Genomic DNA, 25,818 nt, shown 5'->3' on the forward strand with positions numbered 1-25,818 from the left:
ACTGTAAAAGAGTTGAGTATACAGTAAGCCCCCATTATCCCCAAACACAAAGGATTGGAAGTAAATCACACAAAGGCGGACTGAGGGGACACGTGGGCTGTGTCTGCCGTCTTACGTACTCTTCTCTGTGTATGCGCCTAGAACACAAATCATCATTGTCTGTTTATATCCGCAGGGGTACGGGGTGACCGCAGGACGGACGTTTACACAAGGTCTTCTACTAACCAATGACTCATCGCGCACACCACCAGCCCTTCACAACGCTTCATCTTCCTCTTATAAGTCATTTATGGAACTGGATCTCCGGAAATCCATTATTACTGCTGTAACATAATGCAGGATGTCCCCAAATCTCCCTGTCACACTGCATGACGGATGTGGTGGACAGCTGGGGACTTGTCACCAGCCACAGGGAAGGTTGGGGAGCAGCCATCCCCCCCCCCCCCCCCCTGTCATTACACAGGCGCTGCTAGATTCAGCCAAGCAGAGTGCTGAATGGGAGTTGTTGTTCTTATCGTACCATACTGGCAGTCACGGGATAAGTGATCGGTCTTTATCTTCTTATGGTCATACATTATCTGCCTAAGATGTTGGTACTGATGAGCATCAGGCCCATAATGTGACAGCGCTGTGCGGACATGGGAGAGCGCTCCCTACAAATGTCTCGCAGATCCTCGGAATCCAGCCGCCTGCTCCCCTAACGCTGCAGGTGGGGCAGCGCCACTTAACGCACCCGTCCTGCGACACATAACTGCGCTTAGTAGATGAATTCCCTGCCAATAGTGTACACAATGTTTCCCGATCGCCATAGCTGGCCGCCCGCCCAGAACAAACACAATTCCTGGATTATTAGGAGACGGGATCTGGGAGCCAATTTATTAAGATTCGGGTTTCTGGCTCGGTAGATGACATTTGTTGCTGCAGCAGATGGCGGCGATGATATGCATCTTATCAGGGCTTAACCCCACTGCTTACAGTCTGTTACCGGGCGTCCAGGCTCCGACCTGGAACATTATACATGTAGTCCCATCACTGCTATACGGTCATTAGGGCAAACCTGTTTATATCAACATGCATTGGGAAGGTCGACAGTCACTACGGCGTGGAGGAAGAATAGTGTGCCCAGCGCAGCGAGGCACCGTGCCCAAAGCATGGCAAGCCATGCAAGGGTACACTGTACACTTAGACGGCGTCCATGTTCACTGTGTCGACATCCAGGACAAAAAAAGTGTAGACCTTTCCAATGTCGACCTAAAGCTTGTGCCGACCTTAGCTAACCAGAGTTACCATGCTCCAGAATGTGATGTCCCCGCTAGGATGCAGGGCACAGTACATTTTGGATTCAAATGGGGAGTGGCCTGCAGGTGTGGGGCGTGGCTACGCCAGTGTCACTATTGGGGTGGTCCGGCCCCCTCTACGTCACTAGTGGGGCATGCTTCAACCGTCACTGATACAGAGGTGCTGGGCTTCACCCAAGCTCTCCCTTCAATGTGAAATGATGGCGTGCATGTCATCTATTCACATGGTGCCAGGGCAAGCTGTTTTAGCAGGGTGACGCTAAAGGGACAGGGTGAATTTTGCCCTTTTAAAAATCAAGCAGGGTGCTGCACCCTGGTAAATCAGCTTAGCGTGAGCACTATGAAGTAATCCTGATCTTGCTAACACCATGGGTGGGCTACAGATCACAGAAGGCCCCGGGAGATGCCCCTTTCAGAGCCCGTCCCTGCAGGGGAAGGATGATACAGCCATACTGCAATGCCAGTCTGGACGTCAACATCGTGCCCAGATCACATATGCATGGGCCCCATTACTGCAGATCCCATAGAAAGCTAAAGAGAAAGAGGTACTCTTTACTTAGTAGGGCGCCCGTCGCGGTCATCGCGGGTACATTTATGTCTGGCCGCGACGCGACCGACGCGATGCCCGCAATTTCCCATTGAAACCCATGTTAAACATGGAAATCGTGTCGGTCGCGTCGCGGCCGGCCATAAATGTACCCGTGATGCCCGCGACGCGATGCTCCCGATTTACCATAGGAATCAATGTTAAAAGGCGCGATGGACCCGATTTTACTGTTAAATGGCTCAATGGACCCGATTTGGCCATAGAAATCAATGTTAAATGGGCCACAGAGCCCATTAACCCTTAAATGTCCCCCCAAATTTTTAACGCCACCCCACGATCCACGCCAACCCGAAGCGTGGCGAGCGCAGCGAGCCCGCGAGGGGCGGCGGTACGCGTCCTCCGACCTTTTCATGCCCTACTATCCACTAGGGCGTGGAGTGAGAATAGAATAGTGTGGCGAGCGCAGCGAGCCACCGAGCCCGAAGCGTGGCGAGCGCAGCGAGCCACGCGAGGGGACGCGGATACCTTCACAGTTATACGCGTCCCCTCGCGGGCTTCACAGGTGTCTGTGGCGACGCCGACACCTGTGAAGCCAGCGAGGGGACGCGTCTACCTGTGAAGGTATCCGCTGCGCTCGCCACGCTTCGGGCTCGGTGGCTCGCTGCGCTCGCCACACTATTCTATTCTCACTCCACGCCCTAGTGGATAGTAGGGCATGAAAAGGTCGGAGGACGCGTACCGCCGCCGCTCGCCACGCTTCGGGTTGGCGTGGATCGTGGGGTGGCGTTAAAAATGGGGGGGGACATTGAAGGGTTAATTGTGCCTATTTGGGCTCTGTGGCCCATTTAACATTGATTCCTATGGCCAAATCGGGTCCATTGAGGCATTTAACAGTAAAATCGCGGTCAATCAGCCTTTTTAACATTGTTCCCTATGGAAAAATCGCGGTCATCGCGGGCATCCCGATTTACCCGCGATGCCCGCGATTTTTACCCCCGCGATTTCAATCGCTGGCGCCCTTCTAGGTAAAGAGTACCGAGAAAGATTTGGGGGCCACTGCACACAGAGTCACCCTGAACAGCACTGCATCTATAGCTGTAAGAGAGCATGTTACCCCTGCACACAGAGTCACCCTGAACAGCACTGCATCTATAGCTGTAAGAGAGCATGTTACCCCTGCATACAGAGTCACCCTGCACAACCATGTCTCAGTAGAGGTCAGCAGTGAGTTACCCCTGCACACAGAGTCACCCTGCACAGCCATGCCTCAGTAGCTGTAGCAGAGAGCATGTTACCCCGGCACACAGAGTCACCCTGCACAGCACTGCCTCAGTAGCTGTCAGCAGTGAGTTACCCCTGCACACAGAGTCACCCTGCACAGCCATTCTTCAGTAGCTGAAAGAGAGCATGTTACCGCTGCACACAGAGTCACCCTGCACAGCCATGCCTCAGCAGCTGTAGCAGAGAGCATGTTACCCCTGCACACAGAGTCACCCTGCACAGCCATGCCTCAGTAGAGGTCAGCAATGAGTTACCCCGGCACACAGAGTCACCCTGCACAGCACTGCCTCAGTAGCGGTCAGCAGTGAGTTACCCCTGCACACAGTCATACTGCACAGCACTGCCTCAGTAGCGGTCAGCAGTGAGTTACCCTTGCACACAGTCATACTGCACAGCACTGCCTCAGTAGCCGTCAGCAGTGAGTTACCCCTGCACACAGAGTCACCCTGCACAGCACTGCCTCAGCAGCTGTAGCAGAGAGCATAGTTGTGCCATATTGCAGCAGGGCACAGTGCCAATAAGTCCTGATTTGTGGATAATTGGGTAGGCCGGCTTCCCCAGGAGTACATGAGCACTCTCCCGGACAGTCGGGGAGTATAGGCAAGCATGGTGCTACATGCAAGCAGCTTTACCTGATTGCACTGGCACCCGGGCACCGCAGTATAAGTTACACCCTTCGGCTGTATTTGCTGTGATTGAGGGAAAGAGTGACAGAGAGAGGATCCAGCACATTGCATCAGTACAGCAGACACTAGCAGAACGCGTTGGCTCATAACAAGCTGCAGAGGTTACGCAGAGAGCGTGGAATAAAAAGGGATTTTTGTAAGAACTTACCGTTCGAATCCCTTTCTCTGATATGGTCCTGGTGACACAGCTTCACATTGGGATGTAGGAGGGTCCGCAGGAGCCAGGCACCTATCCTAAAGCTTTTGGAGGGTAGGCTCCTCCCCTACTGCATCCCAGATTCCTCAGTTCAATCTTTCAAAGCCACTGGAATACATTAACTCAGTACAAACACCTGCACATATTATATGCACAATTTTAAATTTAACTTTTCAACCAATTATAACATGAAACATCATGAACACTGGCATACTTACTGAGCGTAAGGGAGGGATCGCTGTGTCACCAGGACCATATCAGAGAAAGGGATTCGAACGGTAAGTTCTTACAAAAATCCCTTTTTCTCTTTCAATGGTCCTGGTGACACAGCTTCACATTGGGACGTTCCAGAGCCGGTCCTTTTGGGTGGGTACGCTCAGGTCTGCAGTTTTCATCACTGCTTGCCCGAATGATGCGTCCACCGACGCAAACTCATGGAACCTATCGAATTTGGCAAAAGTATGAACAGATGACCAAGTGGCAGCCCTGCAAACCTGCTCAGCTGTTGCCCCATGTCGAACCGCCCAAGAGGTGGCAACCGACCTGGTGGTATGCGCATTAATCCTGGCCGGTACAGGCCTACCAACTTTAGTATATGCAAACGCAATAACAGAGCGCAACCACCTAGCAATGGTCTGCTTAGAAGCAGGCCAACTAAGTTTGTGTATGTCATACAAACCAGTAAAGTATCAGTCTTTCTGACACTCTTAACTCTGTCCACATAAACGCGCAAGACGCGCACAACATCCAAATTCCTCAATTTGTCCCTTTTCCTAACAACCCTCTGGGGGTTGAAACACAGGCAGAACAATCTCCTGATTTAGATGAAAAGCAGAGACTACTTTTGGTAAAAATCTAGGGGTACTGTCCGAAAGGCAGCCCTATCATCATGACATATAAGGGAGGAAGACTTGTAGAACCAAGCTATCAACTCCGATACTCTTTTTTTTTTTTTTTTTTCTGACGCCACCGCCAACAAAAATACCAGCTTCCCTGAAAGGAAACTAAGGTCATCCGACCTTAACGGCTCAAAAGGCGCCTCTTTAAGGTACTCCAGAGCCCGAGATAATTCCCCTGGCGCTACTGGTTGGTTGTAGGGAGATTTCAATAGAGAAACCCCCTGCAGGAAGGTCTGTACTTCTGGTTCTAACGCAATCCTTCTTTGGAAAGAAATTGACACCGTCGAGATATGTACTCTGAGTGACTGAAGGCCTAACCCAGAGGAAAGGCCCTCCTGTAAAAAACTCCAACAATTTAGCCATTTTAAATCTCGATGTGCGTGACCTCTGTCTTACACACCACCAAATATAGGTCTTCCAGGCCCCAAAATAATTTACAGAAGACACTGACTTTCTGGCTTTCCTCATTGCGTTAACCACCGCCTCTGAGAATCCTATATTCCTCAAAATGGCGTTTTCAACAGACAGACCGTCAAAATTAATCGAGCTGAATCCAGCTGGTTGAACGGTCCTTGTTTTAAAAGGTCTGACCTCAGAGGTAGACGCCACGAGTCCACAGAGAATCTCTGAAGCCTCGAGTACCAGGATCTCCCTGGCCAACCTGGGTCCACTAAACTTACTGGAATTGTATGGGCCTGTATTGTTTTCAACACTCTTGCCAGCATTGAAACTGGCGGAAAATCATAAAGAAGATTCCCCTCCCCGGGGATAGTCATGGTATCCACTGCTTCTGCCAGTGGATCCCACGTCCTGTCATAAAACCTGGGTACCTGATGGTTGAACCTGTATGCCCTCAGGTCCCTATCCGGGGTTTCCCCCTTATTGTAATCTAGTGGAATACTTGTGGATTCAGCCTCCATTTCCCTTCCATCAGTTTCTCCCTGCTCAGGAAGTCGGCCTCTATATTCTCCACTTCTGGTATGAAGATTGCTGATAATGCTAGAACATTCTGTTCCGCCCACAAGAAGATTCGGGACACCTCCCACATGGCCAGATTGCTGTGTGTGCCTCCCTGGTGATTCAGATACGCCACAGCTGTGACGTTGTTGGTCTGAATGCCTAAAAGGGGCTCTTGTAATCTTTTCTCCCGCCAGAGAAAACCTCTTCCACACAGCCCTCAGTTCCACGATGTTGATCAGTAAGGCAGACTGTAAAGAATCAGTCTTTCTGCTCTAGAGTCCACAAGCCCTGCAGACGCAGGTCCACGACTACTGCCCCTCAGCCTCTGAGACTGGCGTCGGTAGTGACTACCAACCAGCTCCAGGACTGCAGGGACCGACCCCCCCGAAGGGAATCCACCTCCATCCACCATTTTAGGAAGGATCGAGTTTCTGAAAACAACACCATTTGTTCTGACCTCATGGTCTGAGTGTTCCCTGACCAGCCTGTCAGAATGTTCCACTGGGACACTCTAGAGTGGAACCTGGCGAACTGTAACATCTCGAAAGACGCCATCATCTTCCCCAGCAGTTTGAGTCACTTCCATACTGCTGTGCTCTGAGACCCTAGGATCTCCTGTACCAAGGCAGCCAGATCCCTGGCCTATGCCTCTGGTAGAAACACCCAATGCAACTGGGTATCCAGACCAATCCCCAAGAATTGGAGTCTCTGTGACGGCACCGATTGAGATTTTTGTAAATTTAAAAGCCAGCCGTGAATCTGCAAAACCTGATGGTTTCTGCCAAGTGACTCTTCACTTGTCTGCTGACTCCGCTTTAAACCGCAGGTCGTCCAAAAATGGAATAACCATGATTTCCCTCAGTCGAAGCACATCCACCATTTCTGACATTATTTGGTGAATACCCTTGACGCTGTGGCCCGACCAAAAGGCAACGCCTGTAATTACAGGAGAAGGTCTCCTATTGCACACCCCAATAGTGCCTGATGTTCCGGGTGGATAGGAACCTGCAAGTATGCGTCCTGGACCTTCATGGACGCTAAAAATTCTCCCTGGTCCCGGCTTAGCAGCACAGACCGTAGAGACTCTATTTTGAAATGGTCTACCCACAAATGGCTATTAATGCCTTTAAGTTTAGGATCAGCTGAAAGACCCGTCTGGTTTGGGCACCAAAAACAGAGTGAAATAAAAGCCTTTTTTCCCTCCGCTCTGGGGACCGGGACTACCACACCCTTCTCTAAAAGAGAATGAGCCGCTCCCAAGAGAGCTGTACGGAGCCGAGCCTCCTTTGGTAGTGGTGTAGGAATGAACCTTCTCGGTGGAAGAACTTTGAAGGGAATATTTTAACCCTGGGTTATATTTCTAACCCAAGCGTTCCGGTCTAACAGTGCCCCTGCGTCTCTGAACAGTGACAGACGTCCCCCCTCCTTAAACACCGCCGGGCAAAACCCCTGGCAGTATGCGGAGGATTTTTCCTCTCCTTTGGTTTCTTATAAAAAGAACCAAATTTTGACTTTGGGGCCTTGCCCCTGGAGGACTGAGACTATCCCTTAAAAGACTGTCCTCAAAAGGACGCACCTCCTCTAGGGGAGGGCCGAAAGGATGGTCTGAAAGCAGAAAACCTTGATGTCTGCTTTAGCTGCAGGGGTAGGCAGGAAAGTGCTTTTTTCCACCTGTGGCCTTCTTATTAATCTCTTCCAGTTGTAAACCAATAACAGCTTTCCTTTAAAAGCAAATGCCTCTAAGCCTTTTTAGACTTGTTATCTGCCTTCCAAGCTATAAGCCAGAGCACTCTCCTGGCATTCCAGACACTGAGGAAGCTCTGGCAGCCATTTTGAGAGCTTCCTGCTCAGCCTGAATCACATTTCTGCAGCAGCATTATACTTCTCTGCCTAGTAACAACACACAAAAGACAGTATGTCAACTAGAGCACAGGTCACTGACCCACCAATCCTGGCCTTAGAGACCCAGACTGAAGCCAATCAGAGGACTTGCTTGCTTGAAGGCTTGCACTGGTAGCACAGTGGCTTTTGACAAGTATACCACAGAAGCCCCTACCACTGGAACTTTCTCCCAGAGGTCTGCATGATCCTCAGGCATAGGATACAGGCTTAACCATCTATTAGGCATCTAAAGCCTTTTGTCAGGGGTTTTCCAATAAAACTTGTAAACCCTTGTCTGCAGAGAGATATCATTTCCCTCACGCTGTCTCTTAAAAACAACCTTAGCAGGAGTTTTTTACTTCACAGACAAATTCAATGCCTGTTTACAGCAGTAATCAAATCCTCCACCCCTGAGGGTGAGGACTCTTCAGAAACATCACCCTGAACCCAGGGTATGTCTGTGTACTCTCCCTCCTCATCAGCAGCTAATAATGGCACTGAATAAGACCTTTTAGGGGTCCCCCCAGAATAACCATAAAGCTTGTCAAACAAGTAATTTAAACCTGCTGATTCCCATAGCAGTATCCTGCATGACTTGTATAAGTCAGGATCTGTCTGGGTCCGAGGCAAAGAGCTGGACGGACTGCTGAGAGAATGGCCCTGGTCTAGGGAAATTACCAGCCATCACTCTGCCTGTCCAGTAATGCACCAAAGCATTTTCAGACCTGTCTCAGGGACTCAGCCCTCGCAAGGTCCGATGCACTACCCTCTGGGGTTCACTCCCCATGGGTTTCACAGCAGCGCATAAAATACAAAAGCCCCCCTTAGGGACAAATCTCAGTGTACAACCACTGCAAGCGCTCATTGCATTAAAGGCTCCCTCCCCCAAAACCACAGACTGTTGCTCAGACATGATGTTCTCAATAACACAGTCACAGCATTAAATGTACATACATTATATACAGTGTACTCAGCCACTTAGCTTTCTGTAGTCTTCAGAATGGGGAAAGCGAAGCCCAGGAAATCCAATCACTCTGTCAGGATCTGTAAGCCAGCTCAGCTCCGCTGCAAGCGTTCTGAATGGCGCCAAAACAGAGTGAGGGAAGGGACCAAGTCCCTGCTGCTGCGGGGTCTGTGACTTTTGGCGCCAACTACCCCCAGACAGCCGCTCCCATTGTAGGATCTCCTCGTTCCAGTATCTCCCCCTCAGCTGGGGACCACTCGGAACATGCCTGTAACAACACTGCTGTCCTCTCAGTATAGGAGCTCAGTGTGTAAGCTCCGCAGAAAATGGCCGCCGCCATCACGGAGCGCCTGTCCCCCATGATCCCCACCTAGCGTGAAGCCGGTTTCAGAGCGCTCCGGAGCCCAGGCAGCTTCTTAAAAGAAGCTGTAAGCGCTGCACAGGGAGGCCAGACAGCGTCTCCCTCGTGCACAGTGAGCTGACAGGACTCGTTTCTGTTAGCTCCTGCTGCGCTAGCAGTGTGAGGATTCACTAATGAGAATCCTCACACTGTGCCTACCTAGCTAGTGTAGAAGTTAATAAAATAATAAAAACCCTAACTAACTCTACTCCTTCGGCTGCTCCAGCAGCCCTTTAGAATAGCACCCACTCCAGTGGGCACCTAACACGAACTGAGGAATCTGGGATGCAGTAGGGGAGGAGCCTACCCTCCAAAAGCTTTAGGATAGGTGCCTGGCTCCTGCGGACCCTCCTACATCCCAATGTGAAGCTGTGTCACCAGGACCATTGAAAGAGAAATAAGGATGAATGATCTGCATCATGGGACGCTGCTTTCTGCTGCCGTTAACCCCTGATAGTCCTGACATGGCTGACTCCATCGCCTTCCTAGCATGGGGTACGCGGTGGAAGAGCAGAGGCCACAGATCCTGGAAACAGACGCACCTTCCTGTCTTCCACAGAGCCAGAGCTGAACAAATGTACGGCTGTAGGTAACAAGTCCCAAATGGGGGATAACCCAGAGAAAGGGGGAGGACAGGAGAAATGTGTCCCCCCTTCTGGAGGAGTTTAATGCGGTGTTATTGCCTCTTGTGAGAAACTCTGGTGGTCCTTGCAGATTACAGATTCGATATATTATATAACCAACCTGCAAGTATGAAATGGGAGTACATAAAAACTACATACAGATAGGGTCCTGGTCGGAATCCGATCCTTCTTTCCAGCATTAGGGGGCACCACTGCCCGACTATAAAACCATTTATAGGAACCTGCCCCCTAACCCATCCCAGGTAATTCCCAGACAAGGAGTAACATGCTGTATCCGCCGCGGCAGCCATATTGAAGATAATCACACCAGGCACATCCAGATTCTCCGACTCCCAATTATCAACACGTTTCAGCTATTTAAACACAGGACAGTTGGCTGCTGATTGTCTGGGGAACCATGTATCACACCCAATGAGATTTACACAGCTGAATGTCATTGATAAACAGGACTCCCCAAAGTCTGGGTTTGCTCCATCGCCGCCAATAAGTGGGTGAGGAGTTACATGGCGGCTTCGGTGCAATTTTACATTTATTATTATTTATTAACAGTTTCTTATATAGCGCTTACATATTCCGCAGCGCTGTACAGAATATAGTTGAACATTCACATCAGTCCCTGCCCCAGTGGAGCTTACAATCTATATTCCCTACCACATGTACATGCACACACACAGTCTAGGGTTAATTTTGTTGGGAGCCAATTAGCCAATCCTATATTTTTAGAATGTGGGAGGAAACCAGTGTACCCGGAGGAAACCCACGCAGGCACGGGGAGAATATACAAACTCTGCACAGTTAGGGCCATAGTGGGAATAGAACCCATGACCTCAGTGCTGTGAGGCTAATCCTTACACCATCCATACTGCCACATGAACACCATGCCCTGCAACAGTGGAGGCAAATGTCTAATGTGCAGCATGGGCAGGAGCAACCAATATGCATGGTGACATGGTTTGTCCAGCTACAAATTTGCACCCTAAAGCTGGATTTGCTCCAAAGTGTAAATAAGCGTCATATGGTGTGTAATCACTGCCACAGATCACACAGAGCACATAGGCCAGCTACGCGTGTGGCTCGTCAATCAGATGCGTCACAGAGCGGAAGGACTTCTGTGCAGACCCAAACATTGCACAGCTTGTATACTCTATGTGTGATGTGAGTTATGTGCTGTCACAGGACAGCCAGGAATTCTCCACTCTGGGGGGGCTGTGAAAGAGAATTATTCCCACCATTAGTACCTGTCCCACTGTCCGCCTTGGTCTCTTGTACGGCTACTACAGACGGGAACAAGTATGTTGGGAGAAATGTCGGCTAGAATATGTATACACGCACATACTGTGTACATAACACAGTTGTTATATTTGTTTGTCTGTCTGTTGGTTACGCCATCACACAAACACTACACAATGAATTTGGATGGCGTTATCACCATTGTATAGCTTAGTGACCTAGATAGACACTTTAGTATGTATGATCTATATGTGACGGCAGGGACAGGAGCAAATTAGTTACAACTAGACGCTTGACATATAAATATAGAGTTTTGTGGAGAAATAAGCTTCTAGGCAAAATTTATGGATATGACACACAAGCAGCCACTGCTGAGTAAAATAATATGCAGCATTACAGTGATTTCCACAGAATATAGGCATGCTGCATATCATTTTAATCAGCATAAGATGCTAGTGTGTTATAATCGTAAAATTTTTGTGAATATTATTTATTGTAATGGAAAAAGGTGCACGAAGAGACGCTCTGTACTACGAGTCACTCTGCAACAATGCTGTTTAACATTCCAGGAGGCGAGATGGAAGTGGAGACACCTCTGTATACAGAATGGTAAAACTACTCCCCCAATTTCCTCACCATCAGATGATAAAAATAATAATATAAATGAACTAGTGTTTGCCCGTGGCTTCTGGGAAAAAAAACGATAATATAGGGCCTTATTCTACTTCACTCTTTCTGACAAAATCCTTCTTAGATGGACAAAACCATGTGCACTGCAGGTGGGGCAGATGTTACTTGTGCAGAGAGAATTAGATTTGGGTGGGGTTTTACTTCAAAGTAAGATCTATATTGCAGTGTAAAAACAATGCAGCCAGTATTTACCCTGCACAGAAACAGAATAACTCACCAAAATCTAATTCTCTCTGCACATTTTACATCTGCCCCACCTGCAGTGCACATGGTTTGGTCCATCTAAGAAGGATTTTGTCAGAAAGAGTAAACTAGAATAAGGCCCATAGTGCCTAGAATTGTATTTCCCCCTAAACATCTATATTTCCATACATATAGTGATTGTGGACCTAAGAGGCCAGCACAATGCACGTCTTATACAGAAGATACAGGAATCGCTGTGCAGCCAGGGAGGAGGTGATGTTTTTACTCTGTTATTTGGATTCACAATCATTAATACAGAATCTGGACAGCAGGGATTAAATGTCGTCGTCTGATAATTTTCCCAACAGAAACTCGTCAGAGACCCATTAGATTGCTAGCTCTGATGAGCTCATAGGCCTCCCTGCCCTTCGTATTTGTTTACCTTGAATGTTCCTGTTTGCCGTATATGTCCGGCCGTCCGCGTTGTCCGGCGCTGCGAGGCTCCGTGGCACCTTACGAATGAATGAACAAATGTAATTAGAATAATGGGAAGGAAAGACAGAGGCGCATAATGTAATATGGACATTGGCCCTTATTCTGGTTGACTCGTAAAGCTGCGACTTTCGCAGTCTTGCGAGTCCACCACGGGCCACCCGCCGCTCGCACAGCCGCAAGCGGCGGACAAATGGGTGCGGGGGTGAAATCATTCGATGTTCGGCAACCATGAAATGATTTCTTCAGGGCTCGCAGATCTGATACCTCTATGGTGTCTCAGACCTGTGGGCGCGCTGTGCGAGGACTGGGCGGGCACCTGACATCCACTGACGTCAACTGGCCGCCCCCTGCACCGGTGTCACTGGCCAATGTGCATGGGCATTCGCATAGGCAAGCTGCCCAGCCCGCCACCCCACGCGTTGCGGGCGCTCGTCATCAGCGGCTGTGCATGCGCATAAAAACCTATGCGCATGTGTATTCCAAAACAATCGGTCCCCCATGCGAATGCAAGGGGGACCGATTGAATCAGAATGCCCCCATTACCCGTGCATTTTCTAGGCCCCACTTGTTGCCCAATATATTACATGCCGCAGAGCCGTTTACATTCTGTGCCCTGACACTGCCCACACTCTGCCCTGGCTGATGTTGCTGAGTACAGATGGCAGAACACTGCGCACCAGACTATAGGTTCTCTACGTTCCTGCACACGGCCATCAGTAGCACTCACACAATGTGCACACGGCCATCAGTAGCACTCACACAATGTGCACACGGCCATCAGTAGCACTCACACAATGTGCACACGGCCATCAGTAGCACTCACACAATTTGCGCACGGCCATCAGTAACACTCACACAACGTGCACACGGCCATCAGTAACACTCACACAACGTGCACACGGCCATCAGTAACACTCACACAACGTGCACGCGGCCATCAGTAGCACTCACACAACGTGCACGCGGCCATCAGTAGCACTCACACAACGTGCACACGGCCATCAGTAACACTCACACAACGTGCACACGGCCATCAGTAACACTCACACAACGTGCACACGGCCATCAGTAACACTCACACAACGTGCACGCGGCCATCAGTAGCACTCACACAACGTGCACGCGGCCATCAGTAGCACTCACACAATGTGCACGCGGCCATCAGTAGCACTCACACAATGTGCACACGACCATCAGTAGCACTCACACAACGTGCACACGGCCGTCAGTAGCACTCACACAATGTGCACACGGCCGTCAGTAGCACTCACACAACGTGCACACGGCCATCAGTAGCACTCACACAACGTGCACACGGCCGTCAGTAGCACTCACACAACGTGCACACGGCCGTCAGTAGCACTCACACAACGTGCACACGGCCGTCAGTAGCACTCACACAACGTGCACACGGCCATCAGTAGCACTCACACAATGTGCACACGGCCATCAGTAGCACTCACACAACGTGCACACGGCCGTCAGTAGCACTCACACAACGTGCACACGGCCATCAGTAGCACTCACACAACGTGCACACGGCCATCAGTAGCACTCACACAACGTGCACACGGCCATCAGTAGCACTCACACAATGTGCACACGGCCATCAGTAGCACTCACACAATGTGCACACGGCCATCAGTAGCACTCACACAATGTGCACACGGCCATCAGTAGCACTCACACAATGTGCACACGGCCATCAGTAGCACTCACACAACGTGCACACGGCCGTCAGTAGCACTCACACAACGTGCACACGGCCGTCAGTAGCACTCACACAATGTGCACACGGCCGTCAGTAGCACTCACACAATGTGCACACGGCCATCAGTAGCACTCACACAACGTGCACACGGCCATCAGTAGCACTCACACAATGTGCACACGGCCATCAGTAGCACTCACACAACGTGCACACGGCCGTCAGTAGCACTCACACAACGTGCACACGGCCGTCAGTAGCACTCACACAATGTGCACACGGCCGTCAGTAGCACTCACACAACGTGCACACGGCCATCAGTAGCACTCACACAACGTGCACACGGCCATCAGTAGCACTCACACAACGTGCACACGGCCATCAGTAGCACTCACACAACGTGCACACGGCCATCAGTAGCACTCACACAATGTGCACACGGCCATCAGTAGCACTTACACAACGTGCACACGGACATCAGTAGCACTCACACAATGTGCACACGGCCATCAGTAGCACTCACACAATGTGCACACGGCCATCAGTAGCACTCACACAACGTGCACACGGCCATCAGTAGCACTCACACAACGTGCACACGGCCATCAGTAGCACTCACACAATGTGCACACGGCCGTCAGTAGCACTCCCACAACGTGCACACGGTCTGAGTGAGCCTGCCCTACCCTACTATGTTGCGGGAGCCTGCCTTTATTCCCCCAGTTTGAGTGAGCCTGCCCCTCCCCCTGAGTCAGAGTGAGCCTGCCCCCCCATGCTGGGTGAGCCTGCCTTCCCTCCCCGTGTCGGAGTGTACCTGCCTTTCCCCACCCCGGTCATGGTAAGCCTGCATTTTCCCCCAATCTGAGTGAAATTAGCGTTCCCCACCTATGCTCAGTGACCCTGCCTTTCCCCACCCATGCTGAGCGAGCCTGTATTTCCCCACCCATGCTGAGCGAGCCTGTATTTCCCCACCCATGCTGAGCGAGCCTGTATTTCCCCACCCATGCTGAGCGAGCCTGTATTTCCCCACCCATGCTGAGCTATCCTGTATTTCCCCACCCATGCTGAGCAGGCCTGTATTTCCCCACCCATGCTGAGCGGGCCTGTATTTCCCCACCCATGCTGATTTGATGTAATGAAGGCTGGGCTATCTGTTGGTATATAAACGGACAGATCGCACATCGCATTGCAGTAAATCTGGTGCTTCTAAACACATGCGATGCAATAAATATAAATGTGCAGCACATAATGGCCCTTATTCTGGTTCACTTGCAAAGGCAAATTCCTTCTCGAATGGACAAAACCATGTGCACTGCAGGTGGGGCAGATGTAACCCGTGCAGAGAGAATTAGATGGCAATCCAGGATAAATGGGCCCCTAAAGGTGCGCACACACTGGGTGATATATAGGGATGCACCATCGTCCAGTGTGTAGCAACGATATGTCTGTGAATGTGCAACACAGCCGATGCCCGATATATCGGTGAAGAAAGTGGTAAACTAAGAACATTCTGAGAATAAAGGAGAACTGTGGGGACATAGCACCACCCAGAGGCACTTGTTGGTATAGGAATGATCGACCCTGCACAGCTTATAATGGGTTCATTTAAAAAGGAGCAAACTGGGTACTAGGATTTGATTATTGGCTAGTTCAAACTCACTATCACATTTTCACACTTAATTTGCATATGTGTGTATGTGCTCCCCCCTGAGCAGGTGAGTGGTTACAATCTTTATTTTGGGGATCCTAGGATTGGCCTCCTGATATGCCCAATGCTGTATCTGTTACCTCTCTGGCCACATGAGAGGTGGGAGAAAAGTAGCTGGGCCCTGTATGGTGGCAGGCGGTGAAGGAGGTGAGGTGACTCCTGAAGACTCGGCCGGCTGGGGAGGAGGCGGGTTACTCTCATCCTTGTTGCCAGGCAGCACAGTGCATACTTGCCAACTTTTGAAAACTAGTTTTCGGAAGACTATAGTTGGTAGTAGAATTTTGCATGGCACCCCATTGAGGGGGCGTGTCATGCTCCACCCAAAGGGCGTGTCTAGTTCCATATATGGAGAGATTGTGAAAAGAGCTTGTGAACGTGGCACCTAGAAGCGTGGCTGTGTACTGCTACATCTGAGAGGAATCTTTTACAATGACTTATATCCAAATGTAGATGATCCCAAAGCAGTTAGTAATGCTGCTTTCAGACCGCATAACTGGCTTTGACCCTGTATTTGAAAACGTTTCCAAAAACGGGTCTGCCAGGTAAAACCCCTTTCACACCGCAGCTCTTAAACGGTACATTACCGTTTAAGTGCCGATTTTTTGACACTGGCAGACCCATTTTTGGAAACTTTCCAAATACAGGGTCAAAGCCAGTGCAGCCTTCAGCCCTCCCCTCCGTGCAGCTCCCCCCTCGACCCCACGCGTGCCGACACCCCTCCTCCCCCTCCCTCCCTCCCGTGTTGACCTACCCCCCGTGCAGCCGGTACCTCCGTTGTGGATCCCGGCACTGCAGTTCAGTATGGTCGGAAGCACTTATGAAAAAAAGTGTCTTTCAGAAAATGGCTGCCCCATAGGAAAACCCGTTTAAAAAAACTGTCTTTCGTATGGGGGCAGCCATTTTCCAAAAGTCACTTTTCTTATATTCTTCTACACTTGCAAAATGGCAAAAAATACATGGGAAATTTCATAGGTCTTAATTTCGGGGGAGGGCTTATTTTGGACAAATGTTCCAAATCTGGGGTAGGGCTTATTATCGGGGTAGGTCTAATTATCGGGGAAACACGGTATGTCAGGGAGTCTGCTGCAGAATGCAGGAGGGGAGGTAACTATGATGTAACAGTGTAATGTGGGCTAGGTGACATGAGGGAGATTGCTAGACTAATGAGGGAGATTGCTGCAGAATGCAGTAGGGTAGGCAGCTATGGCACAGTGTGATGTTAGAGGTCACGCTGCGCAGCCACACACTGTTTCCCCCACCTCCGAGTTACCCGCCTCCTCCCCGGCCCGCTCAGCGCTACATTGGAGAAGGGGATCAAATGCGCATTTCAATCCCATAATTGGAGCCTCAAATCCCGGCATCCCTATGTCCCACCGATGGGCCGGCAGTGTCCAGCCATTGGGGGGTAGTTAGGAGTCCTCCTGCCACCCACTGCTCTGCTGAGTATATTGCACAGTGCGTATGCACCTTTACACAGGCTCTATGGCTGACTAAAACCAGGTAAGATGCAGGTAGGGGGGGGGGGGGGGGGGGGGGGGGGGGGGGGGGGGGTGTGTGTGTGTTGTGTGTGTGTGTGTGTGTGTGTGTGTGTGTGTGTCCAGCAAGTCAAAACGACAGAACGTAACTTGCTCAGTCGAGCGCGAGCGCCACCTAGTGGGTGCTGGTGAGCAAAATACTTGAAATCCCGCCATAGAGGTGAGGAACAGCATTAACTTCTTATTATATGGGGGGGGGGGGGGGGGTCTCTGCTACTGGAAGACAGACTGTCAGTACATGGGAATAAGGCCCATACAACACACCTAGACAAACTTTTTCCTGTCTTCACTTTTAGTATTTTTGTCTGTGGCAGCACACCCCTGAATTGAATAGACATTCATTAATATATTAACAGGGCGAATAACTCCTGTACAGGGATTTTATATGCACCCTGGAAGATATTACCTTCTTCCTCCAGCTGCCAAAGTGGGGAGTGCAGGAAAGTGACATCCTCCCCTCAACAAACATGTCTGCCCGGGCTTCCCGCCACACGGAGCTCAGGGCGGAAGTGCGTCACGGACTCACACTCTCTACGGCGCTGAGGCCGCCACCAGACCTCGGAAGTTCCCGGCAGGTCGTGCGCGCTCTCCCTGCTGTCACCGGAAGATGGCGGCGCTCAGAGTCCTGGGCAGGTTGCGGGCACCTTCAGAGGCTCTGGCCGGCGGCTGGCTGAGGGCGGCCCAGCCAGTCAGGTACTGCGGGCAGGGGGTATAATGGGGCAGCTGCTGCCCACCCTGAGGTCCGGAGGTGTCTGTACCAGTGCATGTAGGAAGCGGCTGCCCAGGGGAGGGGACATCTCAATAACAAGACCGGGGGCAGCTGGCACACAGCGACATACAGGGGCTTCAGCGCAGCCTGGCACTATATATATAATATATATATATATATATATATATATATATATATATATTATATAACCCAGGTGTGTGTCACAGCCCATACTGTCATTGCATAACATGCAGAGAGAATCCTCAATGGCCATGTTATGCAATGACCTGTAGTGCTGCAGGGGTACCCACTGATGTGTCACTAATTTGCAATGTCCCAGACTTCCTTCACTGCGTTTGTCTCCCGAAACTCTGCACCGTCACTGATTTAGATTGTAAGCTCTTCAGGGACAGTAGTCAAATCCTGTATTCTCTGTTTGCTCCGTTAATCTGTAGGGTGCGTTGTATTCCATCGTCCCAGTAATGTATCTACCCTGATAATATAATACTCTGTGAGCCCCCCCCATGCCACTTGTATGTGATTGCTCAATAACTTTGATAGCCGGTACCTGTATATAAATAGCCAGTTACGTCTGTGTTAGGACCTTGTTTATGGTTTTTTATTTTATCCTTGACCTCTGTCATCTTCCTTCTCAGGGAGAAGCAATGGCAGCCGGACGTGGAGTTTATGCAGCAGTTCAACGGTGCTGTGATGTACCCGAACGCCACCACGGCAAAATGGGTGCCCGCCCCCTGGCACGGTCAGTAGCAACGCATTAATGGTGTTTACACAGTCTGAGTCTTTAAAAAAAAAAAAAAAACAGCAGATATACTCTGTGCTGTACACATTGTGGCTTAGAGGGCCCTGCTTGGTGCAGTGTATTATGTAGAAAGACGTCAAAACACGACTGGTGTTGGAAATAGGTGTCAATATTTCAAGCTTCCATTGTCGTCCTCTAGCTGCAGGACTCCTGGCCGCTGCTTTAAATATGTTGCAGGGTTTTCAGCCCACAGTATGTCCCTGCACCTTGGTTATAAAATGAAATATGAATCCTCTACACTCACCTGTTTTCTCCTTTCCCCACAGACAAAGACCCACCGGCGCATAGGGATGTTTCCAATCTTACCATTAATTTTGGACCCCAGCACCCTGCTGCTCACGGTGTACTACGGTTAGTCATGGAACTCAGCGGCGAGTCTGTGAAAAAGTGCGATCCTCACGTCGGACTCCTTCACCGCGGCACGGAGAAGCTCATCGAATACAAGACCTACCTGCAGGTAACGAGCTCTCACAAAGATTTGTATTGGTCTCACTATATTCCCGGTGTAATAGATTTGATTAATATGCACACACGTCCATTAGCAATCATTTTAGTTCATAACATAGGTACGAAGTGGAATTTTAGGGAAAAAAATCAGAATGTTGTAAATAAACTAGTGGTAATAGAAAATGGAATGGCGGAAAAGACAGTCTGCAGGAAACTCTGACCGATCGCCACTAAGCAGGTTTTCAAAGTAACTCTAGGGTCATGCAGAATGGGAGTCCGTAGTAAGATACCCGAGCTGTAGGTTTATGGTGTACAGCAGTGGTTCCCAAACAGTTGCGGGGGTGCCATGGATCGGTGGTCTGGGACTAATTCAAATTATTTATGGTCAATGTAATAAGCACAATAATAGCATATATGTACAAGCAGAAGTGAATCCTGTGCCTCAATACATAACTGAGTGTAAGATGACATATAAGCGCGTTTTACAATTGAATATTTTTCTCCAAATCGCTCAGTAAGAACCTTTTTTGGCCTAGGGGCGCCGTGAAGAAACTTCTGATTACTCTAGGTCGCCCTGATTCCAAGCCACTGGTGTACAGGATTCTAGTTACAAGCTGTGACACCCCTGTGTTATCTTCCAGGCATTGCCCTACTTTGACCGCCTAGACTACGTCTCCATGATGTGCAATGAACAGGCTTATTCTCTGGCTGTGGAGAAGCTACTGAACATCCGCCCCCCAATCAGAGCTCAGTGGATCAGAGGTACGCTATAGGGGTGGCAGCCTGAATTATGGGGTAACTGGTCACCAGACCCTGTGTAACGGTGATAAGCTGCCTGAAGTTGCCTCTAGGCAGTAAGATTTCATTTTGGGGCAAAACCACGTTGCACTGCTGGTGGGAGAGATTTGGATGCTGGGTGTTCAAACTGTAATCTAAATTGCAGTGTAAGATAATGCTGTCTAACATCTGTGGGCTGCATGCAAAAGCAGCCGCTACTTACCCTGCATAGAAACAATATAAATGTATTTTCTCCCCCTGCATAGCCACATGGTGTGTTCCAGACACCAAATTATTTTTTTGGCCCTCCAGATGGGGCACATCTGGAATCCCTGTTGTAAAATATATTTTACCATATTTCCTGTTAAAAGCCCACATTTATGTTTTGTGGCTCTTCCAAATTGTACTCTGTGTTTTTTGTGCTGGCTGTTTTGCCAACCAGAGGCCCCTGATCAACCTGCTTTATGGCTTCAATTGAATGTCTACATCCATCCTTTACTAATTTTCTTGTTTTCTAGGTAATGCTTAGAAAACTCCGTCCTCGTATTTGTGTTTTATTCTGACCCCCACTGCCCTTTATGTAGCTCGTTGTTTTCTGTGCTAATTGGGTTGCAGAGCTGGATAGTAAAAGTACATTGTGATTCTAGAGCATAGAACGGCGGTGCACGTCCTAATTGTGTTCCATGTTACAGTGCTGTTTGCAGAGATCACACGCCTCATGAACCACATCATGGCGGTCGCCTGCCACGCACTCGATATTGGAGCCATGACACCGTTCTTCTGGCTGTTTGAGGAGCGAGAGAAGGTATTGATGTGCACATATGTTACCCGGGTAGCTTCCTGTGTGTTACAGCTGTATAGTGCCTCATGGAGTAACCAATCTTCTGGGCATCTATTAATATTCATGAGTGATAATAAGGGATCATTCCAAGTACTTAGCATGGAGGAAGGCCGCTATATACCGGAGACTTGTGCAATAAGCCAGTTTTCCGATCATTAACTCAAGTTCTGAAGGCTGCATGGCAGATTTCCTTCATCTACGGCAGAGTTTCCTGAACTCCGCAATAATAGTCCAGGTTTTACTGATATCCATGCTTGAGCACAGGGGGAGGGGGGGCGGCAGAGGGGAGTGAGGTTTGCCTGCGGCAGCTGAGGGTGCCCGGAGGAGACGGGACAGGTGAGGGGTGAGGTGAACAGCATGTAGGTGCACGCCCGTGCTGGAGGCACCACTGGCGCTCACCTACATACTGTATTGTGGTATGCCCGGAAATTTTCTGCGACAGCCCGCTGCCATACCACCGTAGTGGTTAACCATACGGACTCAAGCATGGATATCCTTAAAACCTGCACTGTAATGGTGTTTGGAAACCTGAACTACAGGATTCAGACATATTATCTTCAGCGATACGCAGGGCAGAAGTAGTTCCGTTCTTTGGCGCGATCCGGTAAGAGTCATCTCCTGGCCAAGTGGGAAAATAAAACTAATTTCAAGAAGGTTCTTTATTTCGGGACTGAGCGCCGTTCTCCCGAGTACGGAATCCGCTTAACGTGACAAGGCTCGTGGCTTACCGCTATGACGCGTATACAGCTATAGAGATAAGCCTGCCTCTGGCCTGCCGTGTGATCTATACTCACGTTCTGTCCCTCTCTCTTACAGATGTTTGAGTTTTATGAGCGAGTGTCCGGCGCCCGCATGCACGCGGCCTACGTCCGGCCAGGAGGCGTTCACCAGGTAATGTCCGGCACTAGAATTTGTAGGTTGGGTCATATTTGCACAGTGGTGCTCAGGAAAACATCCATCCAGGGGTCCCTCTGTGTTTATACCACTGTGTCGATCTCCTAGAAGGTGTAATATCTGTATGTGCGCTCGGCGGTTCACTGAGCAGTGATATACGGCGCAATCCCTGATGGTCCCATTGTGTATCCTAGGACATGCCTCTAGGTCTCATGGACGATATCTACGAGTTTATAAAGACCTTCTCTCTCCGAATTGATGAGTTGGAGGAGGTAAGACCGAGACATAAGATTGTGTAGTTTTATGGTCAATGTATTTTATGCGTGTTCTCTTCGGGAGGATGGTGTGGGACACACAGTGGGGTATTTAGTTGATGGGAAGTGTGGTTTTCTCATGACGGACAGGCCCTGATTCTCTCCTGTGGTCACATGACCTACAGATGCTGACAAACAACCGGATCTGGAAGAACCGGACAGTGGACATTGGAGTGGTCTCGGCAGAAGAAGCCTTAAACTATGGATTTAGGTAATTTCTGAGGAAACGTAGGTGTGAAGTACAGACGAAGGCTAATGTATGTATTACCAATGCAGTGACACTACTGTGACATAAATGTATAATCTGCAGCGAAGGCTCTGTTCCCAGAACAGTATAATGTACAGGAGAGCAATAAGTGATCTGTCTCCCCTCCTATGTGTGTTCACAGTGGGGTTATGCTCCGTGGATCCGGGATCAAGTGGGACCTGCGAAAGTCGCAGCCGTACGATGTGTACGACCAGGTGGAATTCGATGTCCCCATTGGCTCTAAAGGAGACTGTTATGACAGGTGTGTGGTTGTGGCTGTGCTGATACCATGCTGTGGGGAGTATGCTGTGGCGTCCTAACGTTCTGTCTCCACCTGCCTCTCCGCTTAGGTACCTGTGCCGGGTGGAGGAAATGCGCCAATCCTTGCGGATCATCCTCCAGTCCCTCAACAAGATGCCAGAGGGAGAGATCAAGGTGGACGATGCCAAGGTGTCCCCACCCAAAAGGTCAGAGATGAAGGTACGGTTCCAAGCGACCCTTGGCTGCAACATCTCCCTATCTTCAGCATGGAGAGTGGTTCTGAGTCCCTGCATACAGGGTTGGGGGGGTTCTGAAACCTTGTATACGGAGTTGGGGGGGTTCTGAGCCCCTGCATATTGGGGGGGGGGGGGTTCTGAGCCCCTGCATACAGGTTGGGGGGTTCTGAGTCCCTGCATACAGGGTTGGGGGGGTTCTGAAACCTTGTATACGGAGTTGGGGGGGGTTCTGAGCCCCTGCATATTGGGGGGGGGGGTTCTGAGCCCCTGCATACAGGTTGGGGGGTTCTGAGTCCCTGCATACAGGGTTGGGGGGGTTCTGAAACCTTGTATACGGAGTTGGGGGGGGTTCTGAGCCCCTGCATATTGGGGGGGGGGGGTTCTGAGCCCCTGCATACAGGGTGGGGGGTTCTGAGCCCCTGCATACAGGGTGGGGGGTTCTGAGCCCCTGCATACGGGGTTTGGGGGGGGGGGGTCTGAGCCCCTGCATACGGGGTTTGGGGGGGGGGGGGGGGTACTGAGCCCCTGCATACGGGGTTGGGGGGGGGGGGTACTGAGCCCCTGCATACAGGGTGGGGGGTTCTGAGCCCCTGCATACGGGGTTTGGGGGGGGGGGGTCTGAGCCCCTGCATACGGGGTTGGGGGGGGGGTACTGAGCCCCTGCATACGGGGTTGGGGGGGGGGTACTGAGCCCCTGCATACAGGGTGGGGGGTTCTGAGCCCCTGCATACGGGGTTTGGGGGGGGGGGGTACTGAGCCCCTGCATACGGGGTTGGGGGGGGGGGGTACTGAGCCCCTGCATACAGGGTGGGGGGTTCTGAGCCCCTGCATACGGGGTTTGGGGGGGGGGGGGGTCTGAGCCCCTGCATACGGGGTTGGGGGGGGGGTTACTGAGCCCCTGCATACGGGGTTGGGGGGGGGTACTGAGCCCCTACATACGGGGTTGGGGGGGGGGTACTGAGCCCCTGCATACGGGGTTGGGGGGGGGGGGGGGTACTGAGCCCCTGCATACAGGGTGGGGGAAGTGGTTCGGTGGTGCTGCATACAGGGCGGGTAATATGCCACGCCATCCCGGACTCCTCACATCCCATTACCAATCTTTTCTCCTCAGCACTCTATGGAATCCCTGATCCATCACTTCAAACTGTACACTGAGGGCTACCAGGTGCCACCAGGGGCTACGTATACCGCCATCGAAGCCCCCAAGGTATGAGTGCATGGCGAATTGTCAAGCCATTGGGGTCGTTATATACATTGCAGCGAACATCTCTAGGGAGACGGAGCAGCTATTCTGTGCTGTGGCTTAACCATTGGTCCCTTCTGTGCTGTGGCTTAGCCATTGCTCCCTTCTGTGCTGTGGCTTAGCCATTGCTCCCTTCTGTGCTGTGGCTTAGCCATTGGTCCCTTCGGTGCTGTGGCTTAGCCATTGGTCCCTTCGTCACATGTTATTACATAAGGAATGGACACTGCATTCTGTAACAGGGAGAGCGGCAGGATCCCCTACAATCTGCTTTCTTGTGCACGCATTGGATATCGCCCCTGTACCCTAGATGCTGTAACCTTTACCCTCTGCCAGTGCTCTGATGCCGTTTTTCTTCCTGGCAGGGCGAGTTCGGAGTCTACCTTGTGTCTGATGGAACAAGCCGCCCGTACCGCTGTAAGATAAAGGCCCCGGGGTTTGCCCACCTGGTAAGTAAGCATTTCACCTCCCACTGTCTTCCCGGGCTTGGTCCCATCTTTTGGCACCTATTCTGTGATGTCATCTGTCTGTCTTCCCAGGCTGGCTTGGACATGATGTCACAGGGTCACATGCTCGCAGACGTGGTCGCCATCATTGGTGAGTTCTGTTACATCTGCAGTTACTGGTGTCTCACGCCGACGTTTGCTCCCTAAACTGACCCCGACTTTTTCTTGCGCAGGAACTCAGGATATTGTATTTGGAGAAGTGGATCGATAATCGCCTGCTCTGGTCTGACCTCTACTCCTTACGTTTGCTGTGGCCCTTTCATATAGAACCAGGAGCAACGCGTCTTCTATATTTAAACTTTTGCTCTTGTAAAACTCTGATGAAAATAAATTCTCTGGTTTCCTAATGGACAAAGCCTGTGTGACTAGCCCTGTGTCGTGTGTGTGGCGCTGTGAGCGCTATCAGGCCTCCTGGTGGCTTTGACTAGTATTGCATAGATGAACGAAAATCCATAGGCCCTGTGGAAATATATTGGCGATGATTTTAGTTTAGGAACGTGTTTTGTTTGCCCATTTTGTAATGATAGCAGCCAAGGCCGAAGGAAGTAATTATTCCTCAGACTACTAACACAAAGCTGCGAGTGATTGTGCACGTGTGTGTGTTCTGTGCATGTGTATACAAGCATATTACTCTCGTGTGTGTGTTCTGTGCATGTGTATACAAGCCTATTACTCTGTGTGTGTGTGTGTGTGTGTGTGTGTGTGTGTGTGTATACAAGCATATTACTCTAGTGTGTGTGTTCTGTGCATGTGTATACAAGCATATTACTCTGTGTGTGTGTGTGTGTGTGTATACAAGCATATTACTCTAGTGTGTGTGTTCTGTGCATGTGTATACAAGCATATTACTCTGTGTGTGTGTGTGTGTGTGTGTGTGTGTGTGTGTCTGTCTGTGTGGGGGCCTCTCTAAGGGGCCCATTTATCAAACCATATTTGCCCGTTTTCGGGGTTTAGCTGCAAATATTAAGTATCTCCTAAATGTATCAAAGGGGGACCACAGCAGCGATCCTCCCTGCAGCGCCGCTGGCCGCATACCCCGTAGGTTTCTATGGTGGATGCGAAGCTGCCCGATGTATCAACATCGGGCAGCCCGGCATCGCACCCCTGGGCTATCGCCATTCTAATGTGGCGATAGCCCGTTGTAGCCTATGGCTACACTTCGCACTGCCCGAGCGGCAGTGCGGTCAGAGAGGTCGGCGGGGGTCAGCGCATAACCGCGCA

General features: G+C 50.5%; 2 protein-coding genes across 2 annotated transcripts in view; one reads left to right on the forward strand and one right to left on the reverse strand.

Annotated features, from left to right (window-relative positions):
• Window positions 1-17,804, reverse strand: part of ADAMTS4 (ADAM metallopeptidase with thrombospondin type 1 motif 4) — a 141,496-nt gene extending 123,692 nt beyond the window's left edge. The window contains exons 1-2 of the mRNA XM_083167158.1: window positions 17,712-17,804; window positions 12,302-12,371 (exon numbers count right to left, since the gene is read on the reverse strand). The gene's annotated coding sequence lies outside the window, so the exon portion shown is untranslated. The remainder of the gene's footprint in view (window positions 1-12,301; window positions 12,372-17,711) is intronic.
• A 25-nt stretch (window positions 17,805-17,829) lies between these two features.
• NDUFS2 (NADH:ubiquinone oxidoreductase core subunit S2) lies at window positions 17,830-24,918 on the forward strand. The gene is made up of 14 exons (XM_083167159.1): window positions 17,830-17,998; window positions 18,671-18,774; window positions 19,101-19,291; window positions 19,923-20,043; window positions 20,751-20,863; window positions 21,716-21,790; window positions 21,988-22,065; window positions 22,233-22,318; window positions 22,497-22,616; window positions 22,705-22,834; window positions 23,963-24,058; window positions 24,457-24,540; window positions 24,631-24,688; window positions 24,771-24,918. Exons 1-14 carry the CDS (start codon window positions 17,913-17,915, stop codon window positions 24,806-24,808), a joined length of 1,380 nt encoding a protein of 459 aa, XP_083023285.1. The 5' UTR covers window positions 17,830-17,912; the 3' UTR covers window positions 24,809-24,918.
• The last annotated feature ends 900 nt before the right edge of the window (window positions 24,919-25,818 follow it).

The sequence above is a fragment of the Crinia signifera genome, chromosome 12, assembly GCF_055691185.1.
Source record: "Crinia signifera chromosome 12, ASM5569118v1, whole genome shotgun sequence".
Lineage (NCBI taxonomy): Eukaryota > Metazoa > Chordata > Amphibia > Anura > Myobatrachidae > Crinia > Crinia signifera.

What these genes read in the sequence shown, in the direction of transcription:
- NDUFS2 (XM_083167159.1), top strand. Translation starts at nt 17,913, where the DNA reads ATGGCGGCGCTCAGAGTCCTGGGCAGGTTGCGGGCACCTTCAGAGGCT. An exon ending in TGTTTGAGGAGCGAGAGAAG is followed by an intron (nt 20,864 to 21,715) that starts GTATTGATGTGC and finishes TCTCTCTTACAG; the next exon opens with ATGTTTGAGTTTTATGAGCG. An exon ending in CCGCCATCGAAGCCCCCAAG is followed by an intron (nt 24,059 to 24,456) that starts GTATGAGTGCAT and finishes TCTTCCTGGCAG; the next exon opens with GGCGAGTTCGGAGTCTACCT.